Source organism: Mustela putorius, unplaced genomic scaffold (genome assembly GCF_011764305.1).
Source record: "Mustela putorius furo isolate JIRA1106 unplaced genomic scaffold, ASM1176430v1.1 tig00000127_pilon_pilon_pilon, whole genome shotgun sequence".
Lineage (NCBI taxonomy): Eukaryota > Metazoa > Chordata > Mammalia > Carnivora > Mustelidae > Mustela > Mustela putorius.
In genome coordinates, this window is record NW_025421288.1 from 2,715,178 (window position 1) to 2,731,462 (window position 16,285).

The window sequence follows — 16,285 nt, forward strand, 5'->3', positions numbered from 1 at the left end:
GTTTATCTCTGTTCTTGGCTGGATAATGAAAAAAACATGACTTCAGGAAAGTGATATGCTTCTACTTCTTTTTTTTTTTTTTAAAGATTTTATTTATTTATTTGATAGAGAGAAATCATTGTTATGAATTCATTGTTATGTACCACACCCAGTGCTCCATGCAATACGTGCCCTCCATAATACCCACTATCTGGCCCTCGCCCCTGCCCCTTCAAAACCCTCAGAATTTAAAAGGGTTTTGTGAGCTGCAGACCTCAAAAAATGTGTCACAATTTCTAAAGAGGATTGTTAGAAACTTTGCTTCAAATATTTGATCCTGAAAAACTCAGTGAAAAAAAAAAGAAAGAAAGTATATCTTTTATAGAATCACAGTAGGTACTGCTGTTTGAGCTTCTTAAGGGTTTTCAGAGAACAGAGGAACATTTCTGTGTGGCTTTGAAATGTACCATTAGCTCTATTTTGAAACCCACCCAATAATCGAACTTAGTTAATCATCTCAATATGTTGTGGTAAAAGTTGGAATCATTTAAGTTTTTTAATGTTTCTTCTGATGCTAAAGTCAATTTTGATCATTGGGATCCAGTCAGACACTTAACATCTTGAATTACTTGGCAACTGTGTTTTTGTTATATTGTATAAATACAATATTTGATATCAATGCTATATTTCTCTGAGGTTAAAATGAATCTGTTTTTTTTCTTCCCATTTTAGAAGAAACACACATTTAACATTTGTTTTCCTGTACCTGACACATGGCAGAAATTAAGGAGGAGAACTGCACCTCCATGACAGAGTTCATCCTTCTTGGATTAACAGATGCCCCTGAGCTGAAAGTCTTCCTCTTCCTGCTGTTCCTTCTCATCTATGGAGTCACAGTTTTGGGAAATCTAGGCATGATTGCAGTGATTCAGGTCAGCTCTCAACTTCACACTCCCATGTACTTTTTCCTCAGCCACTTGTCCTTTGTGGATTTTTGCTACTCCACGATCATCGTGCCAAAGATGCTGTCCAGTATCTTAAACAGGGACAAAGCCATCTCCTTCCTGGGATGCACGGTGCAATTCTACTTGTTTTGCACATGTGTGATAACGGAGGTCTTCCTGCTGGCTGTGATGGCCTATGACCGCTTTGTGGCCATCTGCAACCCACTGCTGTACACTGTCACTATGTCCCAGGATCTCTGTATGGAGCTGGTTTCCTGCTGCTACCTCTGGGGGATGGTGTGTTCTCTGACCCACTTGTGTTTAGCTCTTGAGATCCCATCCTATAGATCAAATATGATTAATCACTTCTTTTGTGATCTACCCCCTCTCTTATCACTTGCTTGCTCTGATGTCTCTGTTAACGAACTCATGGTGCTCATTGTGGCCACTGCCAATGAGATCATCACCATTGTGATCATCTTCACCTCCTACTTGCTGATTCTTCTCACCATCCTGAGGATGCGCTCTGCAGAGGGAAGGCACAAAGCCTTTTCCACCTGTGCCTCCCACCTCACAGCCATCCTTGTCTTCCATGGAACTATTCTTTTTATTTATTGCCGGCCCAGTTCTGGCAACAGCATGGATACGGACAAGGTGGCCACAGTGTTCTACACCATAGTGATACCCATGCTGAACCCCCTCATCTACAGCCTGAGGAACAAGGATGTAAAAGCAGCTCTCAGAAAAGTGGTGAGCTCCAAAATATTTTCCTAGAAAATATTTTCTTAACAGGACTCAGGTTCCCAAAGTGGAGGCTTGGAGGCTGGTAGAGGGGTGAATGTGTGGACTGTAGTGTTCGAGTGAAGGGAAGAGCCAGGAGGTAGGTGTTTCTGAGTGATTCTTTTTGATTCATTTGTTTTTGTGTCTCTTCACTTGGCCTCAAGGGTAGGATTGAGCAATTTCAAACTTGAAGTATATGTCTTCACTTTCTTTCAGTCTTTCATGTCTTAAATGGTTATTAATAATGGATCCTTAAGATACATTTAGTTTACTCTTTAACCTTTATGAGCTTAATGAAGAGTGCTTAAAAATAACAGTTTTTTTCATTATGTATTATGGAAATGTTAATCCTTTCCAAAGTTGAATTCCTCCTATTTTCCTATAAAGAATGCATCTTTTCCCAAAAGTTTATATATGCAATGAGATTTCCATATGGATATGTGTCTTTTAATCTTTTTTAAAGCTTTATTGATTATTTCTGGTTTTCTTTATTATTTTTGTTTTTGATGTTGCAGTGTCCAGTGCTTTTGGAACTTCAGATATGGTCTCAACTGAAATAAATGGAAATAATACTAATTACTTCCCATGAAGTTATATGTCATGTGCAAAGAGTCTAGAATGACCTCTGGCTCACAATTAGTTCCCCTCTTCCCACTCACCCAACCTCTATTTTTTTTTTTTTTTAATTTTTTATATTTTATAAACATATATTTTTATCCCCAGGGGTACAGGTCTGTGAATCACCAGGTTTACACACTTCACAGCACTCACCAAAGCACATACCCTCCCCAATGTCCATAATCCCACCCCCTTATCCCAAACCCCCTCCCCCCAGCAACCCTCAGTTTGTTTTGTGAGATTAAGAGTTACTTATGGTTTGTCTCCCTCCCAATCCCATCTTGTTTCATTGATTCTTCTCCTACCCACTTAAGCCCCCATGTTGCATCACCACTTCCTCATATCAGGGAGATCATATGATAGTTGTCTTTCTCTGCTTGACTTATTTCGCTAAGCATGATACACTCTAGTTCCATCCATGTTGTCGCAAATGGCAAGATTTCATTTCTTTTGATGGCTGCATAGTATTCCATTGTGTATATATACCACATCTTCTTGATCCATTCATCTGTTGATGGACATCTAGGTTCTTTCCATAGTTTGGTTATTGTGGACATTGCTGCTATAAACATTCGGGAGCACGTGCCCCTTTGGATCACTACATTTGTATCTTTAGGGTAAATACCCAATAGTGCAATTGCTGGGTCATAGGGCAGTTCTATTTTCAACATTTTGAGGAACCTCCATGCTGTTTTCCAGAGTGGCTGCACCAGCTTGCATTCCCACCAACAGTGTAGGAGGGTTCCCCTTTCTCCGCATCCTCCCCAGCATCTGTCATTTCCTGACTTGTTTATTTTAGCCATTCTGACTGGTGTGAGGTGATATTGCATTGTGGTTTTGATTTGTATTTCCCTGATGCCGAGTGATATGGAGCACTTTTTCATGTGTCTGTTGGCCATCTGGATGTCTTCTTTGCAGAAATGTCTGTTCATGTCCTCTGCCCATTTCTTGATTGGATTATTTGTTCTTTGGGTGTTGAGTTTGCTAAGTTCTTTATAGATTCTGGACACTAGTCCTTTATCTGATATGTCGTTTGCAAATATCTTCTCCCATTCTGTCAGTTGTCTTTTGATTTTGTTAACTGTTTCCTTTGCTGTGCAAAAGCTTTTGATCTTGATGAAATCCCAATAGTTCATTTTTTCCCTTGCTTCCCTTGCCTTTGGCGTTGTTCCTAGGAAGATGTTGCTGCGGTTGAGGTCGAAGAGGTTGCTGCCCGTGTTCTCCTCAAGGATTTTGATGGATTCCTTTCGCACATTGAGGTCCTTCATCCATTTTGAGTCTATTTTTGTGTGTGGTGTAAGGAAATGGTCCAATTTCATTTTTCTGCATGTGGCTGTCCAATTTTCCCAGCACCATTTATTGAAGAGGCTGTCTTTTTTCCATTGGACATTCTTTCCTGCTTTGTTGAAGATTATTTGACCATAGAGTTGAGGGTCTATTTCTGGGCTCTCTATTCTGTTCCATTGATCTATGGGTCTGTTTTTGTGCCAGTACCATGCTGTCTTGATGATGACAGCTTTGGAATAGAGCTTGAAGTCCGGAATTGTGATGCCACCAACGTTGGCTTTCTTTTTCAATATCCCTTTGGCTATTCGAGGTCTTTTCTGTTTCCATATAAATTTTAGCATTATTTGTTCCATTTCTTTGAAAAAGATGGGTGGTACTTTGATAGGAATTGCATTAAATGTGTAGATTGCTTTAGGTAGCATAGACATTTTCACAATATTTATTCTTCCAATCCAGGAGCATGGAACATTTTTCCATTTCTTTGTGTCTTCCTCAATTTCTTTCATGAGTACTTTATAGTTTTCTGATTATAGATTCTGTGTCTCTTTGGTTAGGTTTATTCCTAGGTATCTTATGATTTTGGATGCAATTGTAAATGGGATTGACTCCTTAATATCTCTTTCTTCTGTCTTGCTGTTGGTGTAGAGAAATGCAACTGATTTCTGTGCATTGATTTTATATCCTGACACTTTACTGAATTCCTGTATAAGTTCTAGCAGTTTTGGAGTGGAGTCTTTTGGGTTTTCCACATATAGTATCATATCATCTGCGAAGAGTGATAATTTGACTTCTTCTTTGCCGATTTGGATGCCTTTAATTTCCTTTTGTTGTCTGATTGCTGAGGCTAGGACCTCTAGTACTATGTTGAATAGCAGTGGTGATAATGGACATCCCTGCCGTGTTCCTGACCTTAGCGGAAAAGCTTTCAGTTTTTCTCCATTGAGAATGATATTTGCGGTGGGTTTTTCATAGATGGCTATGATGATATTGATGTATGTGCCCTCTATCCCTACACTTTGAAGAGTTTTGATCAGGAAGGGATGCTGTACTTTGTCAAATGCTTTTTCAGCATCTATTGAGAGTATCATATGGTTCTTGTTCTTTCTTTTATTGATGTGTTGTATCACATTGACTGATTTGCGGATGTTGAACCAACCTTGCAGCCCTGGAATAAATCCCACTTGGTCGTGGTGAATAATCCTTTTAATGTACTGTTGAATCCTATTGGCTAGTATTTTGGTGAGAATTTTCACATCTGTGTTCATAAAGGATATTGGTCTATAGCTCTCTTTTTTGGTGGGATCCTTGTCTGGTTTTGGGATCAAGGTGATGCTGGCCTCATAAAATGAGTTTGGAAGTTTTCCTTCCATTTCTATTTTTTGGAACAGTTTCAGGAGAATAGGAATTAGTTCTTCTTTAAATGTTTGGTAGAATTCCCCCGGGAAGCCATCTGGCCCTGGGCTTTTGTTTGTTTGGAGATTTTTAATGACTGTTTCAATCTCCTTACTGGTTATGTGTCTGTTCAGGCTTTCTATTTCTTCCTGGTTCAGCTGTGGTAGTTTATATGTTTCTAGGAATGCATCCATTTCTTCCAGATTGTCAAATTTATTGGCATAGAGTTGCTCATAGTATGTTCTTATAATAGTTTGTATTTCTTTGGTGTTGGTTGTGATCTGTCCTCTTTCGTTCATGATTTTATTTATTTGGGTCCTTTCTCTTTTCTTTTTGATAAGTCGGGCCAGGGGTTTATCAACTTTATTAATTCTTTCAAAGAACCAGCTCCTAGTTTTGTTGATTTGTTCTATTGTTTTTTTGGTTTTTATTTCATTGATTTCTGCTCTGATCTTTATGATTTCTCTTCTCCTGCTGGGCTTAGGGTTTCTTTCTTGTTCTTTCTCCAGCTCCTTTCGGTGTAGGGTTAGGTTGTGTACCTGAGACCTTTCTTATTTCTTGAGAAAGGCTTGAACCGCTATATATTTTCCTCTCAGGACTGCCTTTGTTGTGTCCCACAGATTTTGAACCGTTGTATTTTCATTATCATTTGTTTCCATGATTTTTTTCAATTCTTCTTTAATTTCCCGGTTGACCCATTCATTCTTTAGAAGGATGCTTTTTAGTCTCCATGTATTTGGGTTCTTTTCAAACTTCCTTTTGTGGTTGAGTTCTAGCTTTAGAGCATTGTGGTCTGAAAATATGCAGGGAATGATCCCAATCTTTTGATACTCGTTGAGTCCTGATTTAGGACCAAGGATGTGATCTATTCTGGAGAATGTTCCATGTGCACTAGAGAAGAATGTGTATTCTGTTGCTTTGGGATGAAATGTTCTGAATATATCTGTGATGTCCATCTGGTCCAGTGTGTCGTTTAAGGCCTTTATTTCCTTGCTGATCTTTTGCTTGGATGATCTGTCCATTTCAGTGAGGGGAGTGTTAAATTCCCCTACTATTATTGTATTATTGTTGATGTGTTTCTTTGATTTTGTTATTAATTGGTTTATATAGTTGGCTGCTCCCACGCTGGGGGCATAGATATTTAAAATTGTTAGATCTTCTTGTTGGACAGACCCTTCAAGTATGATATAGTGTCCTTCCTCATCTCTTATTATAGTCTTTGGCTTAAAATCTAATTGATCTGATATAAGGATTGCCACTCCTGTTTTCTTCTGATGTCCATTAGCATGGTAAATTCTTTTCCACCCCCTCACTTTAAATCTGGAGGTGTCTTCGGGCTTAAAATGAGTTTCTTGCAGGCAACATATAGATGGGTTTTGTTTTTTTATCCATTCTGATACCCTGTGTCTTTTGACAGGGGCATTTAGCCCATTAACATTCAGGGTAACTATTGAGAGATATGAATTTAGGGCCATTGTATTGCCTGTAAGGTGACTGTTACTTTATATGGTCTCTGTTCCATTCTGATCTACCACTTGTAGGCTCTCTCTTTGCTTAGAGGACCCCTTTCAATATTTCCTGTAGAGCTGGTTTGGTGTTTGCAAATTCTTTCAGTTTTTGTTTGTCCTGGAAGCTTTTAATCTCTCCTTCTATTTTCAATGATAGCCTAGCTGGATATAGTATTCTTGGCTGCATGTTTTTCTCGTTTAGTGCTCTGAAAATATCATGCCAGCTCTTTCTGGCCTGCCAGATCTCTGTGGATAAGTCAGCTGCCAATCTAATATTTTTACCATTGTATGTTACAGACTTCTTTTCCCGGGCTGCTTTCAGGATTTTCTCTTTGTCACTGAGACTTGTAAATTTTACTATTAGGTGACAGGGTGTGGGCCTATTCTTATTGATTTTGAGGGGCGTTCTCTGAACGTCCTGAATTTTGATGCTCGTTCCCTTTGCCATATTGGAGAAATTCTCCCCAATAATTCTCTCCAGTATACCTTCTGCTCCCCTCTCTCTTTCTTCTTCTTCTGGAATCCCAATTATTCTAATGTTGTTTCGTCTTATGGTGTCACTTATCTCTCGAATTCTCCCCTCGTGGTCCAGTAGCTGTTTGTCCCTCTTTTGCTCAGCTTCTTTATTCTCTGTCATTTGGTCTTCTATATCACTAATTCTTTCTTCTGCCTCATTTATCCTAGCAGTGAGAGCCTCCATTTTTGATTGCACCTCATTAATAGCTTTTTTTATTTCAACTTGGTTAGATTTTAGTTCTTTTATTTCTCCAGAAAGGGCTTTTAGATCTCTCGAGAGGATTTCTCTAATATCTTTCATGCCTTTTTTGAGCCCGGCTAGAACCTTGAGAATTGTCATTCTGAACTCTAGAACTGACATATTACCAATGTCTGTATTGATTAGGTCCCTAGCCTTCGGTACTGCCTCTTGTTCTTTTTTTTGTGTTGAAATTTTCCTTCTTGTCATTTTGTCCAGATAAGTGTATATGAAGGAGCAAGTAAAATACTAAAAGGGTGGCACCAATCCCAGGAAAATATGCTTTAACCAAATTAGAAGAGGTCCCAAATCGTGAGGGGGGAGAAAGGGGATAAAAAGAGGTTCAAAAAGGAAGAAAGAAAAAAAAAAGAAAAAAGAAAAAGAAAGAAAAGAATTTTAAAAAGAGAAAACAAATAAGAAAAATATAAAAAAGAAAAAATATATATATTAGATAAACTGGTTAAAAAACGTTAAAAAAGAAAAAGGTAAAAGTTAAAAAAAAATTTTACCAGAAGGCGAGAAAAAAAACAAAAAATGAAAAATAAAAAAATTAAATTAACTGCAAGACTAAAAAAAAATCATAGGGAAAAAGCTATGCGTTCCGTGCTTTGCTTTCTCCTCCTCTGGAATTCTGCTCTCCTTGGTATTGAAACCGCACTCCTTGGTAGGTGAACTTGGTCTTGGTTGGATTTCTTCTTGATCTTCTGGGGGAGGGGCCTGGTGTAGTGATTCTCAAGTGTCTTTGCCACAGGCGGAATTGCACCGCCCTTATCAGGGGCCAGGGTGAGTAATCTGCTCAGGTTTGCTTTCAGGAGCTTTTGTTCCCTGAGCGCTTTCCATAGAGTTCTGGAGGATGGGAATACAAATGGCGGCCTCCTGGTCTCCGGCCTGGAGGAGCCGAGAGCCCAGGGCCCCACTCCTCAGTGCGCCCTCAGAGAACAGCGCCAGTTACTCCCGTCTGCCTGACCTCCGGCCGCGCTCCGAGCTCACCGAGCCTGTGACCGAGCTGTGATCTTACTGTCGGCTCTGTCTCTGTAGCCGGCTTTCCCATTCCAATACCCACAAGCTCTGCGACACTCAGACACCCCCCGATCCTTCTGTGACCCTGCGGGACCTGAGGCCACGCTGACCCCGTGTGGGCTTCGCCCCGGTTTAGCCTCTGGAGCGATGTCCCTCAGTGGAACAGACTTTTAAAAGTCCTGATTTTGTGTGCCGTTGCTCCACGGCTTGCCGGGAGCCGGCCCCTCCCCCCGGTGTCTATCTCCTCGTGGCTTTGGATTCACTTCTCCGCCTGTCCTACCTTTCAGAAAGTGGTTGTTTTTCTGTTTCCAGAATTGCTGTTCTTCTTCTCTTCGATCTGCCGATGGATTTTCAGGTGTTTGCAATCTTTAGATAAGCTATCTAGCTGATCTCCGGCTAGCTGATGTAGTCTCAGCCTGCTACTTCTCCACCATCTTGACTCCTCCTCCCAACCTCTATTTCTTATATTTTACTTTTATTACATAGCTACTGTCTGTCTTATATATATACACACAGACTCACGTATACACACATATATAGGAGTGTGTCTATATAAAAATCTCCCCCCCACAGGTATACTTGCCATCACTGAATGAATAATCATTCCTATAAGTACCTGCATCTCTGACTTAGGTCATCATTACATTGTCTGTTTGTTTGTTTGTTCACTCTAAGTCTCCATTCTAACTTTCCACAGGAATAGAATGCTGTCACTTAAAGGCAAATTCTAACCTATTTGTAGAACACATAAGTATTTCATTTTTAAGGCAAATTATGGAAGGAGCCCAAATGTCCATCAACTTAAGAATGGATAAAGGAGAAGTAGTGTACATATTATACGAAATATTAATCAGCTATCAAAAGGAATGATATCCTGCCATCTGCAATGTTGTGGATGGCACTAGAGAGTATTAGGGTAAGGTAAATAAGTCAGTCATAGAAAGATAAATATCATATGATTTTACTCAGACGAACAGAACAGAAGAACATAGGGGAAGAAAGAGAGAATCAAACCAGAAAACAGACTCTTAACTCTAGAGAAGAAACTGAAGGTTGCTGGGGTAGGGGCCAGCAACTGATGGTTGAAATAGGTAATGGGTATGAAGGGGGACACTTGTGGTGGGCACTGGGTATTTTATGTAAATGATGGATCACTAAATTTTATACCTGCAACTAATATTACACTGTATGTTAACTAACCAGAATTTAAATAAAAACTTGAAGACCAACCTTATTATGATATTTACTAATAATACTGGCTTGTGAGGTTCTTGAACATAAGACTATGTATACCTTTCCTTGTCACCTATTTCACTAAATTTTAAATACACTGATTGTTTATTTAACATCTACAATTTCTCAGTTGGCAGGGGCAAAAAGAGAATAGGACTAGCATTTATTGCATATATACAATATACCAAATGATTCAACAAATTTTTGAGCTACTATTTGATGCCGCATACATACAAGTTATGTTGTTAGGTGCTCAAAGTAATAAAAAGTAAAATAGGCTAAACCTAACTAGTTTAATTTTTTTCAGAAATAATTTCAGTGTGGGGGATACAAATATTTACAAGTTTAGAAATAGTAGGAGGCAAGCTAATAATGAGAACAAAAACAAAGAAAATGTATTCGTATTCTCTTTCATCCTTCCTTTTTTCCACTATCAATCTGCATAAATATATTATTAATTTATTGGTTACTTGAACAAAAGCAATCTCAATTTTCTTCATAAGAACTCCCTAGGCAGTCTTCATATAATTATTGAATAGATTTCTTGTAAATATTGAGAGCCATTTGCTTTTCTTAAATGTTGTTTTATTTTTTAAAATATTTTAGTTATTTATTTTAGAGAGAAAGAGAGAGTGCAGACAGGAGAGGGCAAAAGGAGAGGAAGAGAGAGTTCAGCGCCCATGTAAAGCTCAATTCCATGACCCTGAGATCAACACCTGAGCCAAAATCAAGAATCCGATGTTTAACCAACTGAGCCACACAGCTGCCCCTTAAATGTTTTAAATTACTTGTCATTTTTAATGATAACCTAAACAGAAAAGTAATCAAAACTAGATTATTGTGTTTATTAGGAAGAATTAATTTTTTCTAGTACTAGTAATATTTACTATGAAATGGCCAAATAGATATGAGTTTCTAATTTTCAAAAATTTTATGACATAATATTTGCCTTTCTTCTATCATTAATTTTGTTTGGATTACTTATATATTCTTTGACCTATATTATTTGTTTTTTAATAACTCCCAAATTAGTTCAGAAAATTATTGAGAGAAAAACTACTCACTATTTTGCTTACCGTAAAATAAAACCTGCATAATAATCTTATATTGGTTTATGAAATAATTTTAATGGTGATATGATTTTAAAAGTACACTAAGAAATTAAAACAACTTTATTTCAGAAATTTATATATATAATTATATCCTACAATATTTTATATAATCATATATATTCACATATATGAAATTGCCTTCCTTTATACATTATCACTTAATTGATTTGTGCTTAACTGGAACACTGTAGAGAAGAAACAGAAAGATTATAGTGCTCCTGTTTGAAATCAATGATGAAAATGAAAACTAAAGTATGGAATTTTAATAGGTACTTCCCAGGGTTTACAAGGAAATTTAGGTCTTCAAATAACTATATTAGAAAAGAAGAAAACTCTTAAAACTAGAAACTTAGCTTCCACATGAAGAAATTAAAGAAGAAGAAGAAGAAGAAAAGAAGAAGAAGGAACAACAAAGGAAAGAAATAATGATTAGAGCACAAGCCAATAAAGTAAGAAGATGAAGAACAGACAAGACCAATAAGTTTGTACTGTCAAAAGATTAATATAATTGACAAAATTTTAGCTAGAATTACTATGCAAAAAAAAAAAATAAAAAAACAAGGAACAAATTACCACAATCATTGAGGAAAGTAATCTTGAGTAAATTAAAATGAGTATAATGAATAGTATAAAAAATTTCATGCCAAAAATTTAGTCAAGTTAGATGATACATAAAAAAAAATTATAAAAGATCAGTTTATCAAAATTGACAAAGAAATAGAAAGTCTGAATAGATATGTAACAATAAATTTTATTTCTAATAAAAATATTCCCTCCTTTCCCCTACCAATGTCCAGGCACAGATGGTTTCACCTTTTGTTTTCATTTTTCCTTAATTAAAATATAATGTATTATTTGCCCCAGGGGTACAGGTCTATGAATCATCAGGATTGCACATTTCATAGCACTTACCATAGCACATACCCTTCCCAATGTCCATAACCCAACTACCCTATCCTTATCCTGACACCCGTCAGAAACCCTCAGTTTGTTTCCTGAGATCAAGAGTCTCTTATGGTTTGTCTCCCTCCTGATCTCATCTTATTTCATTTTTTCCCTCCCTATGTGCCAGGACCCCCTGCCCTGCCTCTCAAATTCCTCTTAACAGAGAGAGCGTATGATAGTTGTCTTTGACTGAGTTGTTTTCACTAAATAAGTATATAACAATAGTATAATTATATTTATTTTTAAATTAACATATAATGTATTATTAGTTTCAGTGTTATAAACAGTAGCATCAATTATTAATTACCTCATTTAGATGACAGAAGACATGATGTTCTTTCCAGTTCATGCAGTTATCCTGGTATTCCAGCATACCAAAGCCAAAGACAAAATGAGGAAGAAAATGCAAACCAATATCCCTCATGAATATAAACACAAGAATTCTCAAAAAAATATTATATCCAGTCATGAAATAAAACAAATGCATTAAAACATATAAAAAGATTATAAACCATGACCAAGTGAGATTTATCCCAGAAATGCTAGGTTGGTTTAACATATGAAAAACAATGTAATACATCACTTACATACAATTAAAGGCAACAAAATCACATGGCCACATTATAGATGCAGAAAAATTATTTGGCACCAACCAGCACCCATTCAAGATAAAATTTAGCAGTAAGGAGAAATAGAGGAAATCATTTCAATCTATGTAGGATGTCTACTCTCAGCACTCATAGACAGATTGAAAGGTCAAAGATGCAGCAGAGCAATGCCAAGTTGAGGCTGGAGTCCCGGGGCTGCCATGGTCGCAGGCCAGCTCCTCAGAAAAAAAAAGGGTGAAAGCCAGAAAAGCCAGCCCCACCCCCAGCAAAAGCCCATGTCTGTCTCACAGACAGACTGAGGTGTTAATAGATTGATAACTATACATGGAAAGACAAATATACTGATTAATAAATCAATCAGTCCACCAGTCACCCAGATTTAAAGTAAACCTGATTTTCTTCACATTATACATGATCTATGAAGAAAATTCTAAGCAATCCACACACATCCACACATGTGTGTGCACTGTATTAGAACTATGAGAACTAATAATCAGATTCAACACAATCACAAAATATAGCATCAGTATTTCAAAATAATCTTATTTCACAGTAAACAATAAAATACCAATGTAACACTAAGAAAATAAGTTCTTGATCACGTCAAAATATTTCAGTGCTTAGAAATGAATAACAAAAAGACTACTGAGAAACTGAAATTTAAAAAATATTATACTTGGTACTGGCATATGGTAAGCATATCCTAAAGCATAATAGAATTGAGGGTCCAAAAGTAAACAGATTTATGGTTGACTGATTCTGAGAACCTACTGAGGCAGTCTCCTGGTGATGGACAGTCTTTTCAATAAATGGAAATGAGCAACTGGTTAGTCATATGCAAAAAAGATAAATTTCAACTTACCTCACAGCATGCACAGACATTAGCTCAAAACAGACCATAGACTTAAATTTGGGAATAAAAAGTGCAAGTTCTATGGCTGAGAAAGGATGTGTGCCCATAATATATAAAAAACACTTACTAATGGAACATAGAAAACCAAGTAAGGCAAATATTTAGCAAATATTTAGAAAACCAAGTAAGGCAAATATTTAACTTCTACAACTTGGTAGAAGTTGTAACCTGAAACAGAAATTGTGTAAAATGGAAAAAGGAAGAGATGCATGCCATGAGTTTCAGGTGCCCTGAATGAGGAACTAAAATATGAAAAATGGCCTTAAGAGCACCAATAATCACAGCTCTTTCTTTTGGCCCATGGATTTCCACTCATGGGGCAACACAAAAAAGATAGTTGGTGAGAATTTGTCTTCTGTTTTGTTGATTATGAGAGGTGATTTGGGAATGGAGAACCAAAGGAATGTCTCCTCCAACTTGGGTGTTATCCTTGGCACAGTGATTTTAGGACTATATTATGTGGTAGTTGAGAGTGTGCAAATTTATTTACTCGAGATTATTTGTTGACCACATATGCCTTAAAAATGTATGTGTACAGCCAGTGATACACACAAACAAATAGAATCCTGTGGCCTAGAATGATATTATAAAGTCAGAAGAAGAACACATCTAGAAGAGAGAATTGATGTAGTCCCTTCAGTGGCTTCCAGCACTGGACATGCTCTGAAAACAAAACAAAACAAAACAAAACAAAACCAAAAACGCAACCTCAGAAATTTCTCTGGTTTCTTCTTTTTTCCATACATTCCTATGACTGGAAAAACCAGAGGGCTGTAATTGCTTTTATTGGCCATTTATTTTGAGGTGATCCAAGAAGCCACTGTCTGTATCTCAATCCTCTTCTTTGTAAGATAGGCATGAAACCCAGAACTGTTTCCTGGATGGTTACTAGGACACTAACAGGAATTAATACTTGCATAATATTTAGAATAGTTTCCAACATCTAGCAAAGACTCAATAAGTGTGATCTAGAGTTTTCTGACCAGCAGCATCTTTAATTTTATGGTATTTTAAGGAATTCTGATATGATATTTGTCACTATGCCTTACAGAAAGAAACTAATGGATTCTATCATGATATTAGAAAGGAAGAAATACTCATGCGATTTCCTTATGGCCTTATAGCTGTGTTCCACACATATGACACTTCGATATAATATCACATAACACCATGAAGGCTGGGAGGGGGCATATTTGGCTTTAAACAGTCGTTTCCCAAGTTGGGATAATTTAAAAAATAGATTTCCTGATGATATGTCATAAAGATTAATTATTAGGTAGGTTACACGAAACATACTCTCACTTTAAGTTTTATATATTTTGTTATACCATAGGGATCAGTAATTGTTTGGGGGCCTAAAGAGCCCAATTCCTGGGAGCTTAAATTACAGGATAAGTCTCAGTCTGCTCTACATGTCTTAACATCTTCTGCACCAGGGAGAAAATGTCTATTACTCGGGTCTGTAAGCTAGAGCTAGATTCTGGTTACTTGAAAATAAACGTGAATTTATGTTCCCTGTCAACAATTATTTTAAACATGTATCGAACTCATCTATCTTTTAATTAGATAATAATAAGATTCCTGTGCAATTACTATTTGAAAGGCTTTTTGTGTTTTAGTATTTAGAAACACTTAATGGTGAATTTAGAACAATTTTCTTTGTAACATCAAAATGTGTATGAAAGAATACAATGAGCAAATGGTAATCCTCTTCGTTCATTCTCTTTCTGTTTCTTGTTAACATTTTTTTTTTTTTCAGACCAGTTTCTGTGATGAAATCAAGCATTTGTGATCATGGAGAGCCTCCTTCATTGTCATGCTACTGCTGAGGGTTGCAGTCACCTACCCACCACACTGTCCACAGACAGTCAAGACCTGGGAACTCACTCTGCTCAGAAAATGAGATGAATTCTTTTGGAGTTGTTTAGAAGTTGACATGAAATAGTTTCTTATCAACAGCCTAGAACATTCAGAAATAAATTTAACAAGCTGGCTTTCCTGTTTAACTGGGAAGCCCGCAAATAACTCAGGTACTTTGTTTTGTTTTGTTTTGGTTTTGGTTTATCTCTGTTCTTGGCTGGATAATGAAAAAGACATGACTTCAGGAAAGTGATATGCTTCTACTTCTTTAAAGAGTTCACTATATGGAGAAAATACCAAGTTATTCTTCTAGTCCAGAACGTCTTCACTCAATTTTTATTACACTTGCGTGCAGAGGTCACACGTATCCTCCTCCTGCCCTTTAGAAGGGAGGGCAGAGAATAGAGTCCCTCTCTGTCTATTGGCCTTTTCTTTAAAGAAAGTTCTCAGTGTTAGATCCCACTGTATTGAGTAGACTAAGTAACCACTTTTCCCAGCCAACTGCTTAGAGAACTTGAGAGGGTTTTCAGGCACCTCTCTTTGGTGTGGGTAAAAGATGAATATTTCAGTATGACCAAATCATAGGTATTGGTAACAGACCTATCTGATGTATTCATACCTCTCTATATACATCTTTATATACATCTATATATGCACACCAAGTAGACTATTTGGTATCTCATTTCTTTAAAAAAAAAATTAACCACCAGCATGAAAATTTTCTCTCCTAGATATGACCCATTATAATTTAATAATTGCTCTATTATTGATAATTAACATTTTCCATTTTAATATTATTAACAATACTGAAATGTAGAGTTTGATTAGTTTTTCATAATTTTACTAAGGTGATGAAATATTTCTCTAACTCATTAAGAATGAAATCTCTCATAAAAATATATAGTTTTTTAGGATTAAGTTCTTTTATCAGGATTAAGACTTTATTGTTGTAGATTATTGCTGTGATAATTGATTAAAACACTCTGTTGTTTGGTGTAAAATTTTCATTTTTAGTCTATATTTTAAATCTCTTGGCTCATAATTTGAAATTTATAAGTGTTTTGTGAGCTGCAGAACTCAAAAAATTTATCATACTCCCTAAAGATGGAATTTAAAAAAAAAAACTTTGCTTCAAATATATGTTCCTGAAAGACTCAATGAAAAAAAAAAGTATATGTTTTACAGAGTCACACTAGGTGCTACTGTGCTGCCCAAGCTTCTTAAGGGTTTTCAGAGAACAGAGGAACATTTCTGTGTGGCTTTGAAAATCATTGACTCTATTTTAAACTTGATCAAATAATCAAACTTAGTTAATCATCTTGATGTATTATG

The 16,285-nt window shown here is 36.6% G+C and overlaps 1 protein-coding gene across 1 annotated transcript; it reads left to right on the forward strand.

Annotated features, from left to right (window-relative positions):
• Positions 1-752: 752 nt before the first annotated feature.
• Positions 753-2,126, forward strand: LOC101670254 (olfactory receptor 5L1-like). Its single transcript, XM_004782253.3, has 2 exons — positions 753-1,673; positions 2,064-2,126. The coding sequence occupies exons 1-2, from the start codon at positions 753-755 to the stop codon at positions 2,124-2,126; spliced, it is 984 nt and encodes a 327-aa protein (XP_004782310.3).
• The last annotated feature ends 14,159 nt before the right edge of the window (positions 2,127-16,285 follow it).